This window comes from Perca fluviatilis, chromosome 18, assembly GCF_010015445.1.
Source record: "Perca fluviatilis chromosome 18, GENO_Pfluv_1.0, whole genome shotgun sequence".
In the NCBI taxonomy this organism is placed as follows: Eukaryota; Metazoa; Chordata; class Actinopteri; order Perciformes; family Percidae; genus Perca; species Perca fluviatilis.
In genome coordinates, this window is record NC_053129.1 from 22,540,972 (window position 1) to 22,560,899 (window position 19,928).

A 19,928-nucleotide genomic window follows, 5' to 3' on the forward strand; every position below is an offset into this window, starting at 1 on the left:
TTGTAGTGCGTGTTTGAACATTACAAATGCGGCAACATTCAAATAACATAAAAATCAGTGAATTCAGTTTAGTTTTCATCAGATAGGCCTACCTTTGGCTAGTTTTACTCTGGTTTGTGGCAACATACACTGCAGTTAATATTCAATTGGACTTTAATTGGGATTGTTATTTAACATTAAAAAATGGCTCACATCAACAAAGTTTTCGTTAGGCTACTGAAGTTTTGATACATGTTGGCCATAAATACTTGAAGCATTTTAATTTAGTTTCAACTCACACCAATTCTAAAGTTCCATAATTAACATGTTGATTATAAATCTTGGTTGAACATTTGCATTTTAAAAACGTTCCTTTAATTAAGCATTTACTACGAAAGTCCAAACCGGAAGCCTTATTATTTTTTTACCTGCAGATACTTGACAGTGTTTGAGAAGAGAGAGTTTTGTTCAGCGGCGGAGCCTCCAGCCCGGAGCGCACGCATGTTCAGTGGACTCGAATGGTGTGAAGCCCCAGATGAGGGACTCAGGCGTCCGGAATGACAGTCGCTGTCACCGTGAGTGACAGCATTCACTCTAAGCTACTCCGCTAAAAAGCCTCCAGCTGACACCAATACTGATCCGGATCGGATCCAGCCGGACCAGGACTATGCCAGAGATGGAGAAAGGGAGACCACCGGAAAATAAACGCAGCAGGAAACCTGCGCACCCTGTGAAGAGGGAGATCAACCAGGAGATGAAGGTGAGAGTAAGTTTGTGTGCCACTACTAGATTAGTTTTTATGAAATAAGACGTGTTATTGACCGAGTGATAACTTTTGTACGCGCACAACGTCTTCCTATTCAGGGCAGAGAGAGAGAGTCAACTGCGCACAGATCAGTGTTGGAAATAATCAGACGTACTGTGTTTGTTTTCAGTGAATGCGCTCATTGTGTCTTTTATTTAAGCAATCATACTTCATGAAGACACTTTAGTTGCAAATTTAGAAAGAAATAACTGGGATCTTCAAAGTCTGCACTCCTGTGAGGATAATACATTAATCACAATAAACATATCTTCTAAACATAAACTCAAAATGTCACACACAGAGAGATTCAGGACGTTTTAATTATAGATGTTTCGCAGTGAATAAGAGTACGTTGGCCTTTGCCTATAGGGACGCCATGTCAGGCCAGCTGTGGCCGGACGTGCACACCATAATGTCCAGCGGAGATCCAGATGTGCGTCACTTCTTCCCCGCTTTTGCGGTGCGCACACTTGCTGTACCACAGAGACTTGCCCTCATGCCTTCCAAAGGAGAGAGGGCATTTATAGCCTTTAAATAGCCTACCTCAGCCTTACACTGGGGAAAACACTTAAGCATTATCACACAAGTTTAAAGGATGTAAATATCACGCCAACATAAAGTTTCTATTCAGAGATAATGCTCATTAGGGCATGCCCTTAATAATCTCCCCTCTGCTGCTTGCTTTAAAGGACAGTCACAGTTAAATCACAGTAACAGACATGATTCCATCCCACCATTATAAGCATATTACAGCATGGAGCAATAATCCATGGATTGTCTGCTTTGTTTGGGTTTGGACACTGGCTATTTGAGAGTGTTGACTGTGGGGGTAAGGGATATCTGAAGCTCCTTCAAGCAGGAGCTCCGAAATCTAAAAAGACAAGCAAGTTTTTTTAGGGGGGAGGAGATTCTGGGCTTTCGTGAGAGAGGAAATGTGCTCTTTTTGTGTAAGTGGTTTGGATTGTAGCGTTTGATATCCAGGGGAGGTGTAGTGTTACAACTTAACTAATTTTAATCAAAACATGTGAAATGCTATCCCCGCTTGATGTGAGCCTGCCTGGGCTGAATCTCAGGGTCGGCCCCGGTTTGTTGCCTTTGGCTGCAACTCTTTCTGTGGTTTGGGATATGGCTTGTCACTCTCACAAAGCAGATGTTTGTCTGAACTGCCAAAAAGAAACAAAAACAACATTGTGGGAAGTGGAGGGGTGGGTGAAAAAAAAAATTGCCCGTCTTTCGTTAACAAGAAAACAGAGAGAGTAAATGACACTGAGCTGTATGCATACAGGAGAGAAACATCACATAGACGTAATTTGTGAAGTCATAGAGATGTGCACCTTTTAAAATAAGTCAGATGACAAAATGGCTGGAAAGGATGAGAAAAAAAAGACAGACAGGAAGGCAGGCAAACTGATTTCTAGCTCAGCTGAGGTCCAGTCTAGTGTTGTCTCTGTAATACATCTGTTTCAACACCACATTCGAACCTACTCCCTCCACGTCAGACCTGAGCGCAGCACCAGACACCGGATACTTAACTTTAATCATCGTTAGGCATATTTAGCTGGATATGATACCACTGCTTGCACTCACCCACACACTCTCCCAGACACACACACACAGCAGAAAGTGAGCAAGCAAGGGAGAGATCCATTTCTCTGAGGCCCTAGAGCAGAGCAGAGGTCGGAGTGAGGAAAGCAGGGGAAAGAATGTGCAGTCAGTACTACAGCACTACAACACCACCACAGCAGACTGGCTGTGCTGGAAAAGGGTGAAACCTGAGAGGCAGCGCTGTGTCGGGTGTCAGGGCTGGAAGGTGCTGGGGTGGAAGGGTGGAGGAGAGGATGGTGAAGATGGGAGGTGAGGGGGGAGGCAGAGGAGAGAAAAAGAGGCAAGGGGAGGGACAAGGAAAGCTAGAGAGAGAGAGAGAGAGAGAGAGAGAGAGAGAGAGAGAGAGAGAGAGAGGTGGACACTGGAGAGAGAAGAAGGGAGAGGAGTGGGGCATTTCCGAGAAGCGTGGGACCTCGCTGTGGTGTAGGGTGTCCTGCTCTGATTTCTCCCCGTTCCAGATCAGGTTTCTCCTCCAATCCGGTTCTCCCAAAGCCACAGAGAGAGGTGGGTGGATAAAGAGAGAGACCTTTGTGTTTTTTTTTTTTTTTTTTCATCTGGTCGTAATAAAAAAAAAGGGACCACACATCCCATCTGTGGGGAACAGTTTTCTTTTCTCCCTCTTTTTTTCCAATTAAAAGAGATAAACAAAGGATGATTCATAGATTTCACACTGGTGTTAGGTTTTAAACCTTTCCGTCTCAGATTTAGCAAGAGTAAACAACTTGAATACATCATGGAAAAAGCGTCATACTGTACTCCACTGTGCCCATATTCATTTCCCCAACTGGGCTGGAGCTGAGAAAGAATCCCTTGCATTGATTCGGAGTAGGCAGGTCTGATTATGTTTAACATAGGATAAAAAGTTCCACTAACAACCCTAAGATGTACGGTCCCAATTTCCCATTTGCAGGCAGTCTACGGCTCAGTTACACTATCCCTTTGCATTGAACGTTAATCAGTGATTTCTTTTTCTCATACAGACGTTTGCAGAAAGCACAATGAACGAGCTTCTGGGATGGTACGGCTACGACAAGGTAGACCTCAGAGACTCAGAGGCCAACGAGATCAGAAACTACAGAGAGAGGCGTCACCATGTGTCTGTGCTAAAAGGTGAGGGCAGATGTTGACAGTGCACTGTTAGAACAGAGTCTTCTTGAATTTACACTAACAGGTTGTGCAGGTTTCAGTGTAGACATTGAGTCACTGTTCAAATTTGCTAGACATACTCTCCTGTAGTTGCAACTTCTCAGGTTTCCTTCGTTCAAATACATCTATTGTTTCTCAACACGACTGAACTAAAAATCAGTGTAGGGCATTGTTATGGGTGCAAAAGTTGTTACAGTATCATGTAAGCCATACTGTGGATTTATGCTATTGTATTACATGAAAAATCCCTAGGATTATATGTTTATGTCTTTCAGAGAACTCATTGCCAAAATCCAAGAGCTTGGACACCAAAGTCAGTCACTCAGTCCTCGCCATGAAGAGTGGAGAGAGAGTGTCCAGTGTTCCCTCCTCTTCATCCTCCTCTTCCTCAACAAGTTCAACCCTGACCACCCCCAAGGAGCACACAAGTGCCCCTGTCATTGTCCCCCTGATAAAGCCATCAGCAGGTAGTCGGCTACCGGACAACACATTAAGTGATTTTATCTTGTAGCAATGCTCCCTCCAGATTCACACATGCGCAAATAATCACTGTACACTGTACACTCAATGTTGATTAAACCACCTTCAGACATAAAATAAGTCAACTCTTAAACCTCAGTGATTGTTTCATTACAGTGTGCCAAAGTACAGAGTCAAAATCAATTCAAACCTATGTACCGCACAAAGCAGTGGTGCAGATAATAAGAAATAACCTTAGACTTCTTAAATTAATTCATAAATTAATAATTTCCACCTGAAGTTTTGGAGGCCCTGTGTGCCAAGATCCTATGATTATCTAACCTACTGACATTATTCAAACATACATATACTTGATCAGATAATTAGCTAAAGGATCAGTTCCTGGTCAAAAAGAGCACAACTGACTCATGTCTCTTGAGATCTGGTGAGATTAAATAGTTACACAGTACTTAGCTTTAGCTGTTCACAGATATTGAGAGGTAAAGACTTGAAATATGGCTGTTGAAATCCTCTATAAGCTCACCCTTCTAAACAGCCACACACACCTCTTTGAAACTGGGTAGTAAAACATTAGCAAATTCAGCACTCATTAATTGACCTCAAACTTTTTTTTGCTTTTCCCCTGCAGTGGAAGATGTACAGAATGTGCAGATAGTGTGTGTTTGGTGCCAGAAAGAAGGGGTAAAACGCTACTCTCTATGTATGGGTTCAGAACTCAAGAGCTTCTGCAGCGAGAAGTGCTTTGCCGCCTGCAGACGGGCCTACTTCAAACGCAATAAGGTTAGTGGTAAACTAAAACATTTATACAATACATACAAGCATCACTGTCGGCAGCGTGGCTAGGTGTGGCTTGTACCCTTCACCAATCACCAATCAGGATATCTATATGGGGATGATCTGTGGATTTGTCTTTATATTTTTGAATGTTGAGTTCAGTAGATTCTCACACACAAATGCACATGCACTCACACATACAAGTACTTCATATGGACAGAGTTTGTGCCTGCTGGGTCACTCTTCATACAAAGGAGATCTAAGCATGAAATGGCAGGTAAACAGACCTTCAGACACAGATACTCCTGATCTTGTGAGGTCATAACTGATTCATTTACAGGAGTTTTAAAAGGGAGGATCGCTGAGAACACACTTTCTAGTTATTATGGAGGAGCCAGTATAGGAATGGTGGCAGGGAGGTCAAAGTTTGTAGAGGACACTTAGTATCAGTTTCGCGTTAATGGAGAAGGGGCCGGCCATTAAGTGGCTTTGCTCTGGAGGACAGGAAAGCTACAACTATGAAGAATCGCTCTGATGCACATTGCCGTGATTTTTCACCTACCATTATGACATGGATATACCCTTTTTAGAGGTGCGGTGTGACAAGCAGCTATATCCCCTTTCACCCTCACTGTTGTTTATACTGTGGCAGGTTTATTCACTCGACAACAGAGACAAAAAGGAGGGCTGAACAGACTCTGTGCGCAACAAGCCCTCTAGTTTTTCGGAGGCGGGTAGGAAAGCATTGCCGTTGGCTTGTCACTGCTTGTCTGAGAGGAAGGCCAGGAGGCCTGGGGTGAGGTGTCCACTTTCTGTGCATACCTTACCTTCAGCTGCCTCATGTTTCGTAACTCAACACGACTCAATGGGTTACAGAGATGGGGGAGCACTCAGATCAGCAGCGGATCAGCTTACATGAATCAAGAGGAATTTCCTATATTAAAACTGGCAAGGCCATTAATAATATGACAATACATCACCTGCCTTAGCTCCCTACTCGGTTGTCGAATCGTATCTGTTTCACAACACAGTGATTTCCCTGCGAATGCCATGCATGAAGTTCAAACTTTTTCTAACCTTGATGACATTGCGATTTTATTCGAAGCTATTTTCTGCACTTGTTATGTAGAAGCTCAAATTTGGTTTAATGACCACAGAATTATTCCAGTGTAGCATTGTGATTTTAAGCAGCTGCAGTTAAATCATCATGGTTTTGAGAAATGATCCATCAAAAGTAGGTTGAACTCAGGTCTGACAAACTGCGTTAGAGTGGTTCATATCATGTGTGTCACACTGTGGTTTTACCCTGTCAGGCCAGAGATGAAGACCTCCACGGTGAGAGATCCCCTCAGCACCCCCATACAGAGGACTCGCCTAGACTGTTGTTAAAGATAAACAGCAATGTCAGAGTAAGAGGCACACTCTTTTGTTTTCCCGTGTAAAGTATTATTATGAATATGTTATAAAATTAGAAGAATTTACAACTTATAAACAGTTTTATACACATGTAGCTTTTGCATTCTTCTTTCTCCCATTACTCTATATTTTTACAAAGCTTTTAGGTAGGATCTGTCACTTCAATGACCCTCCACAGTCTCTCTCCCCTGTGCCACAGGTATGTGATTGGTGCAAGCATGTCCGTCACACTAAAGAATACCTGGACTTTGGGTCTGGCGAGGAACGACTCCAGTTCTGCAGCACCAAGTGTCTGAATCAGTACAAGATGGATGTTTTCTACAGAGAAGCCCGTGCAGCTCTCACCAGCTCTAGCCCAAGCAGAACCAGCCAGGAGGGGAGGACGGAGACCGTTGTGGCCGGGCAAAAGCTACTCACTCCTGAGTCTTGGAGCAGCAGCAGCAGTGCAGGAGAAGCTCGTCACAGAAACGTTTCCCCTAGAGGGCCTACGCCAATCCATGGATCAGCAGAATCCACCTCCATGTCCCCCTCAGAGGCATCCTCTTCTAATTCCAAGATCCCTGTATCTGGGATGAGGACCCTGGAGAGACCCATCCAGCCTCCTGCCCCAGCTATGTCACCCCACCCTGCTCCCCTTCATCCTCCACCTCATCCTCGTCCCCCTCTGGAACATCAGCCGGTACCTCACATCCCAATGACCTTCATCAGGCCTCCTCTTCATGCTCAGGGCCTGAAAAGCCCCCTTACCAACCACCCCAGACACCCAGGCCCTCCTTCAAGCCCTATCCACAGACCCCCCCACTCTCCTCACCTGCAGCACCCAAACTCTTCCATGAATCCCCCTGGACTGATGCATCCCTTTCCAGGAGCCTACTTCCCTGGCTTGCACTCCCCTCCTCTGAACATGATGCCAAGAGGTCCTGTCCCAATGCCTCCCATGATGAACTATGGTATTCCTTCCTTTAGCCCTCTTCTGCCCCATCCTACTATCCTGGTGCCTTATCCCATTATTGTTCCCCTACCTGTCCCCATACCCATTCCTATCCTCATTCCAGTCCCTTCTAAGGCAACCGTAGAAACTCCAAGTCACAGTGGTGTTATCCAGTCTGTGCCAGAGGGGGTAGACAGGGGTAGATCCAGGGCTACTGGGCCGCCACCTCAAGGGATCCCTGAAGGCGACAGCAGATTGGTTGCCAACAAATTGGGTGGAACGTTGACTCAAGGTCTCCCCTCACCAAGTGTCCCCAACACAGATTGGGTTAAATCAGAGAAGCCATTCCCATCCCCAACATCCACACCCCACAGTGGAGCATCCTCCCCCAGAGCACAGTACAGTGAATCCCCCTGCTCAGCCTCAGGGTCAGAGGGGCTGACAGACTATAAGCAGCAACAGTCAGAGCGACAAGTCATCCAAAGGGTTTTCCAAAGGACCCAAGTGAAACCCGGTGCCAATGGAGTGATGGACCTATCAGGGCTGGGAGAGTCAGGAACTGGGCAGGGTACCAGATCAGGTCTCCACGACATCATCAGACCCACCCCTCCTCTACTACAGTCCCCTTTACATGACACTGTCTACCACCGCCAGGACTCCCACACGCCAACTTCACACACCCCACCCAGCCCCACAGGGAGCAGCCATCCATATGATGCCACATCCCCTGCCCTGAAATCTCAGGACCACAGTCCAAATGGGATGTCCTCCTCATCCATACCTGCCAGTCCTGACTCCTCCCTACCCCAGAGAGTACCAGCACCACCCCCAGACCCTGTGCTCAGTGAGCTCGAGGCCATCAAAGAAAACAAGTGCTCTGTTGTTGGCGCAGTGCGGGTTGAGGGCCCAGTCAGTCAGTCAGAAGAGCCCTTAGCAGTAGTCGGGGAGGTAGGAGAGGACCCCCATGTTCCTGATGAGGACCATGCCTATGCCCTGCCCACAGCGCCAAAGACAGGGGGGACCACCACCCCGCTGCTCTTGCCCAAACTCAGGGACAAGGGTAGCCTGCGGAGCCCTGCTAATATGCCCAGTGCTGGAGATATGGAGCCAGCTCTAAAGAGGCGATGCCTACGAATCCGTGATCAGAATAAGTAGAGGATGGAGGTGAGAGATTATATTATAAGGCAAAGTATAGACAGCATTGCTTTCACTAGCTGTTCTATCTCATATACCCCAAGCAGCCCATATGTGGGATTTGCTGCATTTCAGAGATATTCAGGTACATTTAATTGCATTGTTCTGTGTGGCAAACCCCACCAACATGGTATTCTGTGTTGGTTAAATTAAAAACTAGTAATTATGTTTAAATGCCATTTCACTATGGATTGGAAAATGTCCACAAACACACACACACACACACACACACACACACACACACACACACACACACACACACACACACACACACACAGGGCAAGCTTAATCACAGGTCTCTCAGTATGCGCGTGGTCACTAAACAGCATGGCGCCAAAGAGAGAGAATCCCAGTAACATGGCACTCCTCTGGGCTCTAAGGTTACAACAGGGGAAGGAGGTGGAGGGCACAGGCAGTGAGAGTCACTTTGAAAGGTAATCACTTCACCACAATCTGACAGTCACAATGCTTTGTTTGCATGGCAGCCTGTTTTGTAGGCTCAGGTTTGCCAAGATATGCATAGAGTATGTGTCTGTTTAAGAGGGAGGGAGAGATTTCTACATGTTTACCAATTAGCTGATGCTTTTATCCAGAGCAGATTGCAATGTATGAGAAGGTAGAAGTGAAGCACAGATGGCTCATGCTAAATCAAACCTTGACATTGAGGTTATGAGATGGTCTGTCCAACCTGACACCCAGATAGAGAGACAGATCAAGTGAGGTTGATTAAGTGTGACCCCAAAGTCAAACTCTTGCTTCTTGCAGTATGAACAGTGAGGCAGTGCAGACATGTTTCTGAGGTCACTGTAGAGACAGAGGTGATTGTCAGGCAGACTATAAGGCGCTGTGAATATGAGAGCCAGCCCTCAGCTGTGATAGAGCTCTGGGGCTTCACTAGAAAACACAGGGGCAGAACCAGAGCGTTTCGATTACGCATGTCATAATGACACCCTGTTCTGGCTTTGGCTCGTCTCTCTCCCATGTATGAGTTTAGCACTCTCCTCTACTCTCCCCTTTCAATCCTTTTCCTTCTCTTCACTCACCACCGCTGTCCCCTTCCAACCAGATGTTGTTAGAGTGCTGCAGAAAATCCTCCTTACTTTGGACCAATCAAAGGGCCTCTTGATTTCACTTGCCTGATTGGTAATCCAAATGGCTGTAACACCACCCGTCATTCTCACCCGCTGGTATCTCGCCATAGCGAGATTCATGTTACCATTTTACTGTATGTCCTGAGATGAGCTGCTGATATTACAGAGTTGGTTTAAATTTCAACTGGCCCTGCTTTTCTCTCCATTTTCCTCTCCAAAGGCCATGGGTCAGCATCATAGTTCTGTTTAAAAATAATGACTGTTGATAGAGAATGCACAACATAAACCTTTATCTTATACCCCAGCTGTTTCAAGATTCCCTTTCACTAAATAAGTTCCGACCTTTACTCTTTTTGTGATTTGTTGTGGTTTCTCGGTCCCCTTAGTAACCAATACATATGAAATCACAGCATGCTGCTTGTGTCGTGCAGATGGATTTATGGCTCAGCGTTGTGTGTAAATGGAGCTGGCTGCTGTATGAGAATGACTTTAGCCCGCCACCTCTGTGCTGTCCTGTTCCATTGTCTCTACTGCTAAAAGTCTTTAAAAAAATCTCTCACTCTGACAGAATCAGCAGCCAAGTGAAGGACTTTACCTCAGGAAACAGCCTGTTTTTTCGTCTCAGTTTTCCTTGCCTTTATTTGGGATATTTTATAGCCCCGTGTAATCCGATCCCACCACATGGGTATTTGCTGAGCGTTTGAAACTGAAACGCAATGGGACAGAGGGAGTACAGAACACTGGTTTGGCCCTTACATGAGAGTGTGTGTGTCTGTTTACGTTTAATATGTGTGTGTTTGAATGAAAGTCTGTTTCAGTGTGTGAGAGAGAAAGAGGCCAGATGTTCTTGGTTTGATTGTGCCCTGTGCGACAGTTATCTGAGTGTTGACACGACTAAAAGCCTCATTCTCAGTGTTCATGTGGAATAGGTGGATTAAGGAATGAGTGCCCAGAGCAAGAGGGGTTGATATAAGATATCCTAGAAATGGAAATTAGAATTAGCCTAGAATCTATAATATCTCACCACAATTTCTCACTCTCCTTTCTGTTTTTATTTTTTTTGCTCTCCCTCTCTCTCCACCTAATGAACAGACTCCCTGTTTAACACTGAATGGCGGTGCCAGATTCAGTGCCACGCCCTCTTGTGGACAACGCCAGTGCTAACACCCTCCAGCCTGTCAGCCCACCAGAGCGTTGCTCTGCCTGTAGACCAGCAGGGTGCCAACCCAGGAAGGAGTCCAGATGGCCATACTATCACCAGTCAATGTGTGGAAAGAACACAACACAGTCACACATTTTGTCTCGGACCAAAGAGTATTGCTGGCTAGTGTGTTATATTGTGTTCAGTGAGCGCTTGATATGGAGCATCTCAGATCTTCTCCCTGTCTGACATTGCCCTAAAGTGTGTCTGTGTGTATGTGTTGGTGTGGCTGCCCAGATGCACTCCTCCTCCTCCTCTCCTTGCTCCAAACAGCAGACAGGGCTCTGATCAGCCTTGTGTGGTCTTCTCAGATGGAGCCTGAACATGATCTCTTTCCAGGGGAAACGGTTTGTTTTCCCTGCCCGGCTTGCACAAAGAGCCACATTGTTCCTCTCCCCATATCCCACGCTGACTCCCCACTCCAGGTTTTGGGTTACCTGGCCGACGGGGACTCAGACTTCAGGAGCTTTTTTTTTCTTTTTTTGACTGACAGCCAGGAATATAGTATACCCTTCTCCCCTCCAGATCACCGCCCAATCTAAATATGGCACACAGTAACACAGTAGTTCTGAGGCTTGATTCCTCAGATTAAGACTTCATCATTGGGCAGTTTATACATTGTGTGGAAAGAGCCTGGCTGTGCTGTCAAGACAGTTGACTGAGCAGAATAACACCATGAGGGAAAAGGATGCTCCCTCTGCTTCCTCTAAAACAAAGTAAAACTAGAAAATGTGAGTGGGCACCTACTGATATACAGTAGCTGAGATGGTTTGTGAATACTTACAGTAAGTCCTCCTGATGACGCTGGTCCCTCACCTTTCACCTGATCTGCCAAAGCTTTGATTTGAATCACTTGTAGCACCAAGTGCCCTGCATGTTTGCTTTAAAATTCATGGCACATGACAGTTTAACTGATCCTGATTCAGATTTTTTTAATTCTGATTCTAAAAAATCAGGCTGGTAATATTACCAAATGTGGTGTTATACTCAACCGTCCAATGCTGTAGTATGCAGCGATCAGTATTACAGTTTCTGCTATTGGTGATACCTGATGAAATTTGATTCAGAGAGATCAATTCAAGGCTTTGTCAACACTTGTCCCATTGTAAAATTTCAGTTTTTCTTGTTGAACTCTACACAGATACTATTTGATGTTATATTAATTTATGGATTATGCATCTATAGATTTTCACAAAAAAGTGCTTTATTTCTTCATTTTATTTTTCTTTGATGATTTTATTTTGTGTGCCGAAGCTCTTAAGTGTTTATATACTGTATCCCCACTAGAGAGCAGTGTTTGCTTTTGTAACTTTGCACCTGCCCTTAGTTGACAAGAAAGCCCCAGGAGGTCCATAGGCAGCCTGCTGAAACCCATATGAGTACACAGAACATAACACGGCACTCAGTGCCAGCTGACTGATATCCAATGCCAAGTAGATAGCTTTCCTCCACATCTTGCTGCCATTATTTTCTCTTTCCATCCTAATGTTGCCTACCATTACAGCAGTGTCAAGAAGACCCAGGGTGCCCTTCAAAGCCTCTTAATGAAGAGTTCAACAGTCCCCTGGGATGAGCAGTCATCATGGCCTACTCCTAGAATAACTCTAAATGTGACCCACCCCTGCCATCATTCCAAAAATACGTGCGTGCGTGCGTACGTGCGTGCGAGCGTGCGTGCGTGCGTGCACACCCTAAAGCAGCGACACATTTCTCCCCACTCATTCCAGCCTACATCTTCACCACAGGTCATGCCATTATGTTAGTGTCATCCTTGGCTTGTCAGGGGACTTTGTCAGTGATGACATCACTCTAAATAGCTGTGATGTAAACATGTGGTCCTCTACTCTGATGCCAGAGGCAAAAAAAATACATTGTTAAAGACTGCCATTGTTGGTTTTATTGCACATTTTAATCATTGCCATTTCTGATCTGATACCGTATTTGTGGTAATCAAATGTTTGGACAAAAAAAATAATGTTGTGTCACAAATGATGTTGCTGTTGTTGCCTGAAAGTCATTGGTACTTTCTGACCTCCCCTGTCAATCATTTAGCCCAATGTCTGAATAGATTATTCACAGGTTGTCTGTATTTGAATATAGATTCAGTAACCGAGAGCTTTGGTGGAGGCCTCTTTGTAAAGTAAAATAAATAAAAGTTATTCTAAGAGCATACAATTGTGGTCTGTTTTAACAGTTCTTCAATTATTATGTCTTTTGTTTTTATCCTTATAGTGCTTTTTAAAATATAATTCTTACCCAAGAACTGGTATTGTGTTATGCTGTAGAATCTGAATGTAGGCCTGTATTAGTTGACTTCATGTACACGCATAAACAATAATCCAGAATTTGGGAAGTAAATATGGAGTGCTAACACACTGCGGTCCCTGTTAATTTCTATTTTTAGTGCCAGCGTGTCTGCAAGGCAGCGCATCAGCATTCCTAAAATACTGAAAGTTTGTCCAGGCCCTGAGCTGTGACGGTAAAACAGATGAATGAGATAAGAGAGCAGGAATTTCGGCTTGGTGAGTGCTCGCTGGGAGCAGTGATTGGGGGTAGTTAGGGGGCCATATGGTATCCCGGCGTGGGGCAACCTTCCAGGGGTAAGATAAAGCCCAAAACTGCTGGACAGAAGTCCTCAAACACTTATCAGTACACAGGAAAAGAGGTAACTGATAGGGGATTCATGTTTGTCAAGTCACCTACACTTTAGCACAAAAGCGGATGCAAGGTACTGCCTTCAAAATAAAAGCACAAATCAAGTTTAGCAATGAGATTGTATAATTGGTAGTATTGTTGTATTAATTTATTATTTCTGTTTGATCTTTAACATTTTTTCTTTAAAAAAACTACTTTCTTTTAGCTTGAACATTTTCTCTCAACTTAAGGTCCCAAAAAGCTAGTAGCTTTTTTTAAATGATCTTATTTTTTTTTTTATTTACATAAGAAGACGTGTATGTATATGAAGCCTAACTGCTAACTAGCATATTGGCCTATATGTAAATGTGTTTACAATATGTAAAACTATATAAAAAAACGTATTAATTTACAAAATGAACACATTTCAATTAAATGAGTATTTCTTCATTATAAATACATAATTACATATCATACTATATCACATTCATTATTTATATGATTTATAATTCTAACTATCCGTACTATCTTCCGTATTGGCTAACATTTTAAGCCATAGCATTTATTTTGAGGGGTAACGATGAGAGTTTTGGTTTGATAGTTCGAACCGGAAGTCATGCTTTCTAACTTGACAGTGATCTGTCCTACAGGTTGGACACCGACACTTTGTGGTCGGATCAGATTTTGTTGTAGCTACCTGGGAGCACACGGGGCTCACCTGGAAGTGGATCGACTTCACTCGGCTCTCAAAAGTCCACTTGGTTTCCACTTTGTTGTGTGATATTAATGAAAAAAGAGTGAGGCAGCGTACTTTGGCATCGGATAAATAATTAACCCGGCAACTCAAGCGGCAGTTTACAGAAGAGCTGACATGAGGAGCTGAGCCAAGCAGTAGCGGAGTGCCCCTCTCGCCCGCGACAGAAAGACAGGCCCACAGGTGTTTTTTGTATTGTTTCTGTTTCATGTCATTTGGCCTGAATACACTGCGCTGTCATCATGCTCGGAGCGGAGAGCAGACTGGAAACCCGGTTGAAGAAGCTGGAGTCCCTGATAAGGAACCCAGAGTCGGCACTAAACTTGGAAACCCTACTGGTGAGTTCGCATTTACCGTGTGGGTCTTATACAGGTATAGGTCTCACTAGTTAGACTGAGAGCTAGGCAAATGAGTTACACACACATAGCTGTGCTCTGAGTTTTCATACTGTCATGATCACATGGACAGCTGGAGTAAACAAATACAAAAAAACAGTTGCACAATCTAAAGAAATAGCATACTAGCCCAATCGCATGGACAGTACTCTTTATAAGATTACTGCTTGTGAAAACCTCAATTTCCATTTGTTTATCATTACTTTGGCTTTTAATCAGGGATGCAGCAAAGGGAAACCCCACCTAAACTTTGTGCTGCCACCTTTTCCTGTGTTGAATACATTTTAATCCTCATTTTTACAGTTATGATGGAAAAATATGTTAGGACATTTTTTTTATAATAATCAAATATAATAATTTTTTTAGATGGGGCATTAAACTGAAACTTGCCATTCAAGGATATAGACAAACGAACCAATTAGTGCCCTCCCTAAAATTTGAGTAGTTAATTCATTCATCTTTTCTTGCCACTCCATCACTGTCTGTCTGTGATTAGTATCTTGGTGTGGCCTCTAATTGACAAGCCCTCTCTTTGACCTCTTAAGAATGTACTTAGCCTACTTTGAGAAAGTTGATAAAACTATTGCCACTGCTAAGCTTCTCTGCCCTAACCTATGACAACAAAAGCACATTTTTTTTGAGCTGATATGGAGTAGCTTTTGTTCTGGATCCTCTGTCTTGACAGGATCTCCCAAGAGGCCACAGCCCAAAACCCACCTTACTTTGTAGGTTTGCACAATGCACAGCTATTTCTTTCAGCCAGCACTGTACACTGTATATTCTAAAGTATGGTAAGGCATTTCAGACAATCCAGACATACCTAAGGAAATGTAAAGACTGGATTAACATGCTTTTCTACATGGTCACATTTTCGCTCAGCAAATTAAATAATTTGATGGTAAAATGTTCAGAAAAATCCCTTTACTAAGCTGCTTCATGGAGTTTTGATATTAACAGAACGCCACCAGCCGTGGTTGTCAGTCCGGTTATCCTGGTGCTATTTGAAACAAGGAAGAACCCAGATGCTTATGGTTCATTGGCGAGGTCAATATGTCAACCTGTTGAGTAGATGACAGTTAAAGGAGATTTGATGTTGTCTATGCAGGTTGTCTCCGCAAAAAAACAACCCTTCCAACTGCAATATTTCCTTCTGGAGGAAGCCATGTCTATTCTCAGTGCTGATGAATCACAAGTCCAGTGTAAAGCCAGGGCAGACCCAATTAATGTCATGCAATGACATAATCAGACAACAAAGTGAAATGAGTCAATTTAAACCCATGTAGACTGTCCATCCAAACCTCAGTCATTATTCTCAGTTTTATCTCTACAGTCATCTGCGTCTGGTTCCAAGCAGCTCTTTAGTGGCCATAACTATGGCCACCGGGCTACTTAATACAGGGAGCTACCATGCAGGAAGCTGAAGTCACTTCCTGGAATTGAGCTGGAGTTAACCTGCCGTGACCTCACGTCACTATTTCCTGTTTGTCCACAATGATTTTTGTTGTGTGCAGCAGATGTTTTTTGAAGCGTTTTTTCTTTTAATCTGCGGAAGAAGGGCTTTGGGTGAAGCTGTTTAGAAGATGAGCTGTTTTTGATATATATTTCTGTATTGTGTATTTTTTTCCTTTGGATTGGAGGGGACTTGGTCTGTAAAGGCAGGACACAGTTTACATTTTGATTCTGAGAACCTCTCCATTGCTGCTGACTGTGCTCAGGCAGAATCAGCCAACTGTGGAGTAGGTGGGAGGTGTTGTCTGAGGACACACAACCAAGCCTACACAGGATCCTGTTCAGATTTGTCCAGATTCCAGAAGTGATAAGCAAACCAGAACTGTATTCGGCTTTGGCTGGTCTGAGGCTCAATCAGGGGGGCGAGAGATTTAAAAAATCTAGTATAATCCAATTTTACGTTGACGTTAATTGAAATAAACTGCACCATCTCTGGTCTTAGTGGCTTTCACCTACTCTGGCAATTGACAGTCACCCCCTTGTCCCACTTGTGTCAAGCTGCAGATCATTCTTGTACTCGTCTATATCCTTGACGTTCCACTTCCGGGGTTGCTCCGGTGCCGCCGGAAGTTCCGCCGGATGTCACCCTTTTCTGCCCGATGTCCCTCACCTTCCGCTTTCTTTGTGTTGTAATTTAAACTCTGGTTGATGTATGAGGAAACCTGACTCCTCAGGGTACCTTTTTAACTATCTGGCAAAGTTTGAGTTTTAGATATGACTTTACAGTGTCTTGGTACTTGAAATTCATGACGGACAGATTTAATACTGGATTTAGATTTGATACTGAACTCCAACCCTAGTTAACAATGTTGTTTCTAACTCTTTGCACATTTCCAGACTGTTCTTTTATTTTCTATTCCAGGTCAACCTTTATGTTTAAAAACTAGTTTAAGATACAAGGATGTAAGACAGCCAAAAAAACATTTTAGTCCCGCATTCCCAGAGACTACACACACATTTGAATCTGCTAAAATTAGATTATATTTGCATATGTACATAGAGTTTAACAATTCTCGCACACTGTTGAGTTACTTCTCTACTGCAGTAACCATGGTTGTTACAACACACACACACACACACACACACACACACACACACACACACACACACACACACACACACACACACACACACTGTGTAAAATGATCATAGATCCTCAAGCACTCAGCCATGAATCCAGTCCCATAAGCTGTTTGTCCCACAATAGCTTCTGAGCCTTTCGGTCTATTTCCACCGTCTGCGGTGGGGGAGATCTCTCCGCACAGCTTCTATTTAAAGGTGCAGAATTGTTCCACCTGCCTCCTGCCCACCCACTCACATATCCCTGAACAAACAGACCGATAGACACCACTGTGGCTCAACCACCCTACCACCCCCACACACACACACACACACACACACAATATACACAGTGCATGACTCCACTTGACCCTTGTTTCTGGGGAACAGAGGGTCCTACAACACCCCCAACCACCTGCCCAGCTGCCCTGCCAGCCTCATGCGTTTGGATCACAGAGAGACAGTTTGAAAACTGAAACTCAACACCGCTGATTTAAGAACTGATGACACTACTGAGGTCCTGGCTTTCAGTCTGACTAGTGCAGTGCCTGTTGAAAATGTGCCTGTTTGGTATTGCTGCTTGTAGAATTCATCAACACCAAATTGTACCTATTACCGAAGGACCCCAAACCACTTCATATGCAACTCCCCTGTACCTACTACTGACTTACTGATTTACCTGACAGAGAACGAATCCGACCTGTGACGATTTCCTGCATGTCTTCCCCCTCTCTCTCCCCTTTCTCACCTAGCTGTCCTGTTGAATAAAGGTGGAAAATGTGGAGTAGGCCTAATCAGACATTAGTGTCATGGACTCATGGCAGTGCGCTACCCACCTGGCCCGTTATGAGAGCTGAACAGCACATACCTGCGTTAATCAACCAGAGAGAGAGAGAGAGAGAGAGAGAGAGAGAGTTAACAAATTAAACATTTCAGCAGAGGTGTTCATTTCCTTACAGGTTTAGTGGCTTGACGGTGAACGGTGAAGTAGGGGATTTGATTCGCGGGGGTATTTTGGCGAAGGTAATGTTATTAGTTAGCAGTATACTTAATTAGCCCGGGGTGATTCTGATGAAAAGTGCTGTGTCTACCCGGTTCAACTCTGAGATTTTCTCGCATTGCACAGCGCTGTGAAGGAATAATCTGATGCGCCTTTTTTTTTGCCAACCTTATTCCACACAACAGTCGTGATGAGATGTATTTCACATTTTAGCTGCCAAAGCTCCGCTGCTTTCTTCGACCCTCTCTGTCTCTGGTCCTGCTCTCTGCTCAGTCAGTGTGCAGTATATATATATATATATATATATATATATATATAAAAAAAAAAAAATTTTGCATTTTTAATCCAAACAATGTCAAACCTGGCACCACACTTACTCGTGCCCGTAGCAAGACACCTGTCAAGTTCGAAATCCATCGGACTAACTGTTCGAGAGATACGCGCATAACACACAGACAGACAGACGTTCCTGCAATTTATAGATAGAAGATAGATAGATGTTGCCACTGCCCCTCTGTGTTAAGTCATTGGGAGGGTTTGTGTTTGTTTGGATGGAGCGGGTGTTGTTTGAGCCGGGGGCTGTAACAGCATCTTCGTGACTCATTATTGTTCTTTAACTTGTTATGTCTTTACGATCCAAACTCCCTTGTCCTCTGGTCATTGTTTTGTTAAGCTGCACATTAGCAGTGTCATTTTATCTTCCTGTAATGTTGCATTTAGGAGCACACAGCCCACAAGAACCTAATTCTTTCCTTCCTTCCTTCCTTCCTTCCTTCATCATTCTTTTATCAGCCAGCAGAAGGTCAGGGTTGTCAAGAATTACAAGACTTGTCCTGACAGATTAACGAGAGAATTGTAAAAAAAAAAAGTCTTCCTTTTTTGCGAACATATGTAGACAAAACTGTAAATCATCTTTAAAACATGACTATATTTTGATGTGTTTCTATTTGTTAGTGAATCATTCAACAAAACCCAAGCAATAATGCTCCCAATTTGTTTTTCTAATGTAGTGGTTAGTTTAGGAGGCAAAAGTGTTATTAGATACAGTTCTTAATACACCAGAGGTAATCCTACAAGTTAAATATCTTTTTTTATATTTTTTGATTGTGTTCCTGTCCATTCATTTGTTTTCAAAGGTTGATTGAATAATTTGTCTTTTCTGTCTTTTTAGGATTCCATGAACGCGCTGGCTCACGATTTGAACTATCCTGCTCTGCGGAAAAACAAAAACATTGAGGCCTTTCTGAACCGATGTAAGAGCTACAGTGTGTTTGGTGAAGGCCATGATTCTCGCTTAGCTTAAAAAATACCTATAAACAACCAGAATATCATTGAAAATTAGATATGTATCACTTTTGTATAATTTCTTTGTGAAATCTTTAGCTCTTTATATTTGTTTATACTTGAGGCCATATACAAAGATTAAAATTAATATATTGGACCAACCTGTGGCTAAAAAACCCACCGTACTAATAAACTTGTCATCTTCTAAAATCTACAAAAGTTTCACATTCACTTTAGACTGGTCTAACTTTTAGTTAACTTTCACTGTGGCCAGTTGATGTACATTCCTGGCCCTGTACAACATTTGTACTCTCACTGACCTCTCTGATCCAGCAGTTAATTACTCACCTTTTTATTTGAACCTAAATGGTTGAAGCTTGACCTGTGTGTGGTGTTGCTATGGTAACGTATCTGTCCATCCCACAGATGAAAAGGCAGCGAGTCAGCTGCGAGAACTGCAGGTGAAGCCTGACGACTTTGAAAAAGTGAAGTTGATCGGGAGAGGAGCCTACGGAGAAGTGAAGCTGGTGAGATGTTTCTGGAAAAGTTGATGAATAAAGTGTGTTATTTTTTTTATTATTATTATTATTAATGCTGCAGCAGTGCAGTTTGACATAAAGGGAGATGGAATAGGAGAGTTTCTCCAGAAGCTGCTGAATACAGCAGTTTCG

At 43.5% G+C, this 19,928-nt stretch overlaps 2 protein-coding genes across 9 annotated transcripts in view; both read left to right on the plus strand.

The window, feature by feature from the left end:
- Window positions 1–434: 434 nt before the first annotated feature.
- On the plus strand, window positions 435–12,794 carry LOC120547088 (sine oculis-binding protein homolog). Of its 4 annotated transcripts, none has more exons than XM_039782495.1 (7): window positions 435–745; window positions 3,370–3,499; window positions 3,811–4,002; window positions 4,644–4,795; window positions 6,103–6,198; window positions 6,384–8,300; window positions 10,514–12,794. In XM_039782495.1, the coding sequence occupies exons 1-6, from the start codon at window positions 647–649 to the stop codon at window positions 8,289–8,291; spliced, it is 2,577 nt and encodes an 858-aa protein (XP_039638429.1). In that variant the 5' UTR covers window positions 435–646; the 3' UTR covers window positions 8,292–8,300; window positions 10,514–12,794. The 4 variants fall into 4 exon arrangements, with proteins under 4 accessions (XP_039638429.1, XP_039638431.1, XP_039638430.1 ...); XM_039782497.1 differs by having other exon boundaries at window positions 6,405–8,300; XM_039782496.1 differs by having other exon boundaries at window positions 435–739.
- Window positions 12,795–13,888: 1,094 nt separating this feature from the next.
- Window positions 13,889–19,928, plus strand: part of LOC120546968 (rho-associated protein kinase 2-like) — a 30,348-nt gene continuing 24,308 nt past the window's right edge. For 3 of the 5 annotated variants that reach the window (XM_039782273.1, XM_039782274.1, XM_039782275.1), the window contains exons 1-3: window positions 13,890–14,348; window positions 19,145–19,226; window positions 19,684–19,784. In XM_039782273.1, the coding sequence (XP_039638207.1) occupies window positions 14,253–14,348; window positions 19,145–19,226; window positions 19,684–19,784 (279 nt within the window). In that variant the 5' untranslated portion in view covers window positions 13,890–14,252. Of the gene's footprint in view, window positions 14,349–19,144; window positions 19,227–19,683; window positions 19,785–19,928 lie in introns of all 5 variants that reach the window. The other 2 variants (XM_039782272.1, XM_039782276.1) reach the window with 1 other exon arrangement.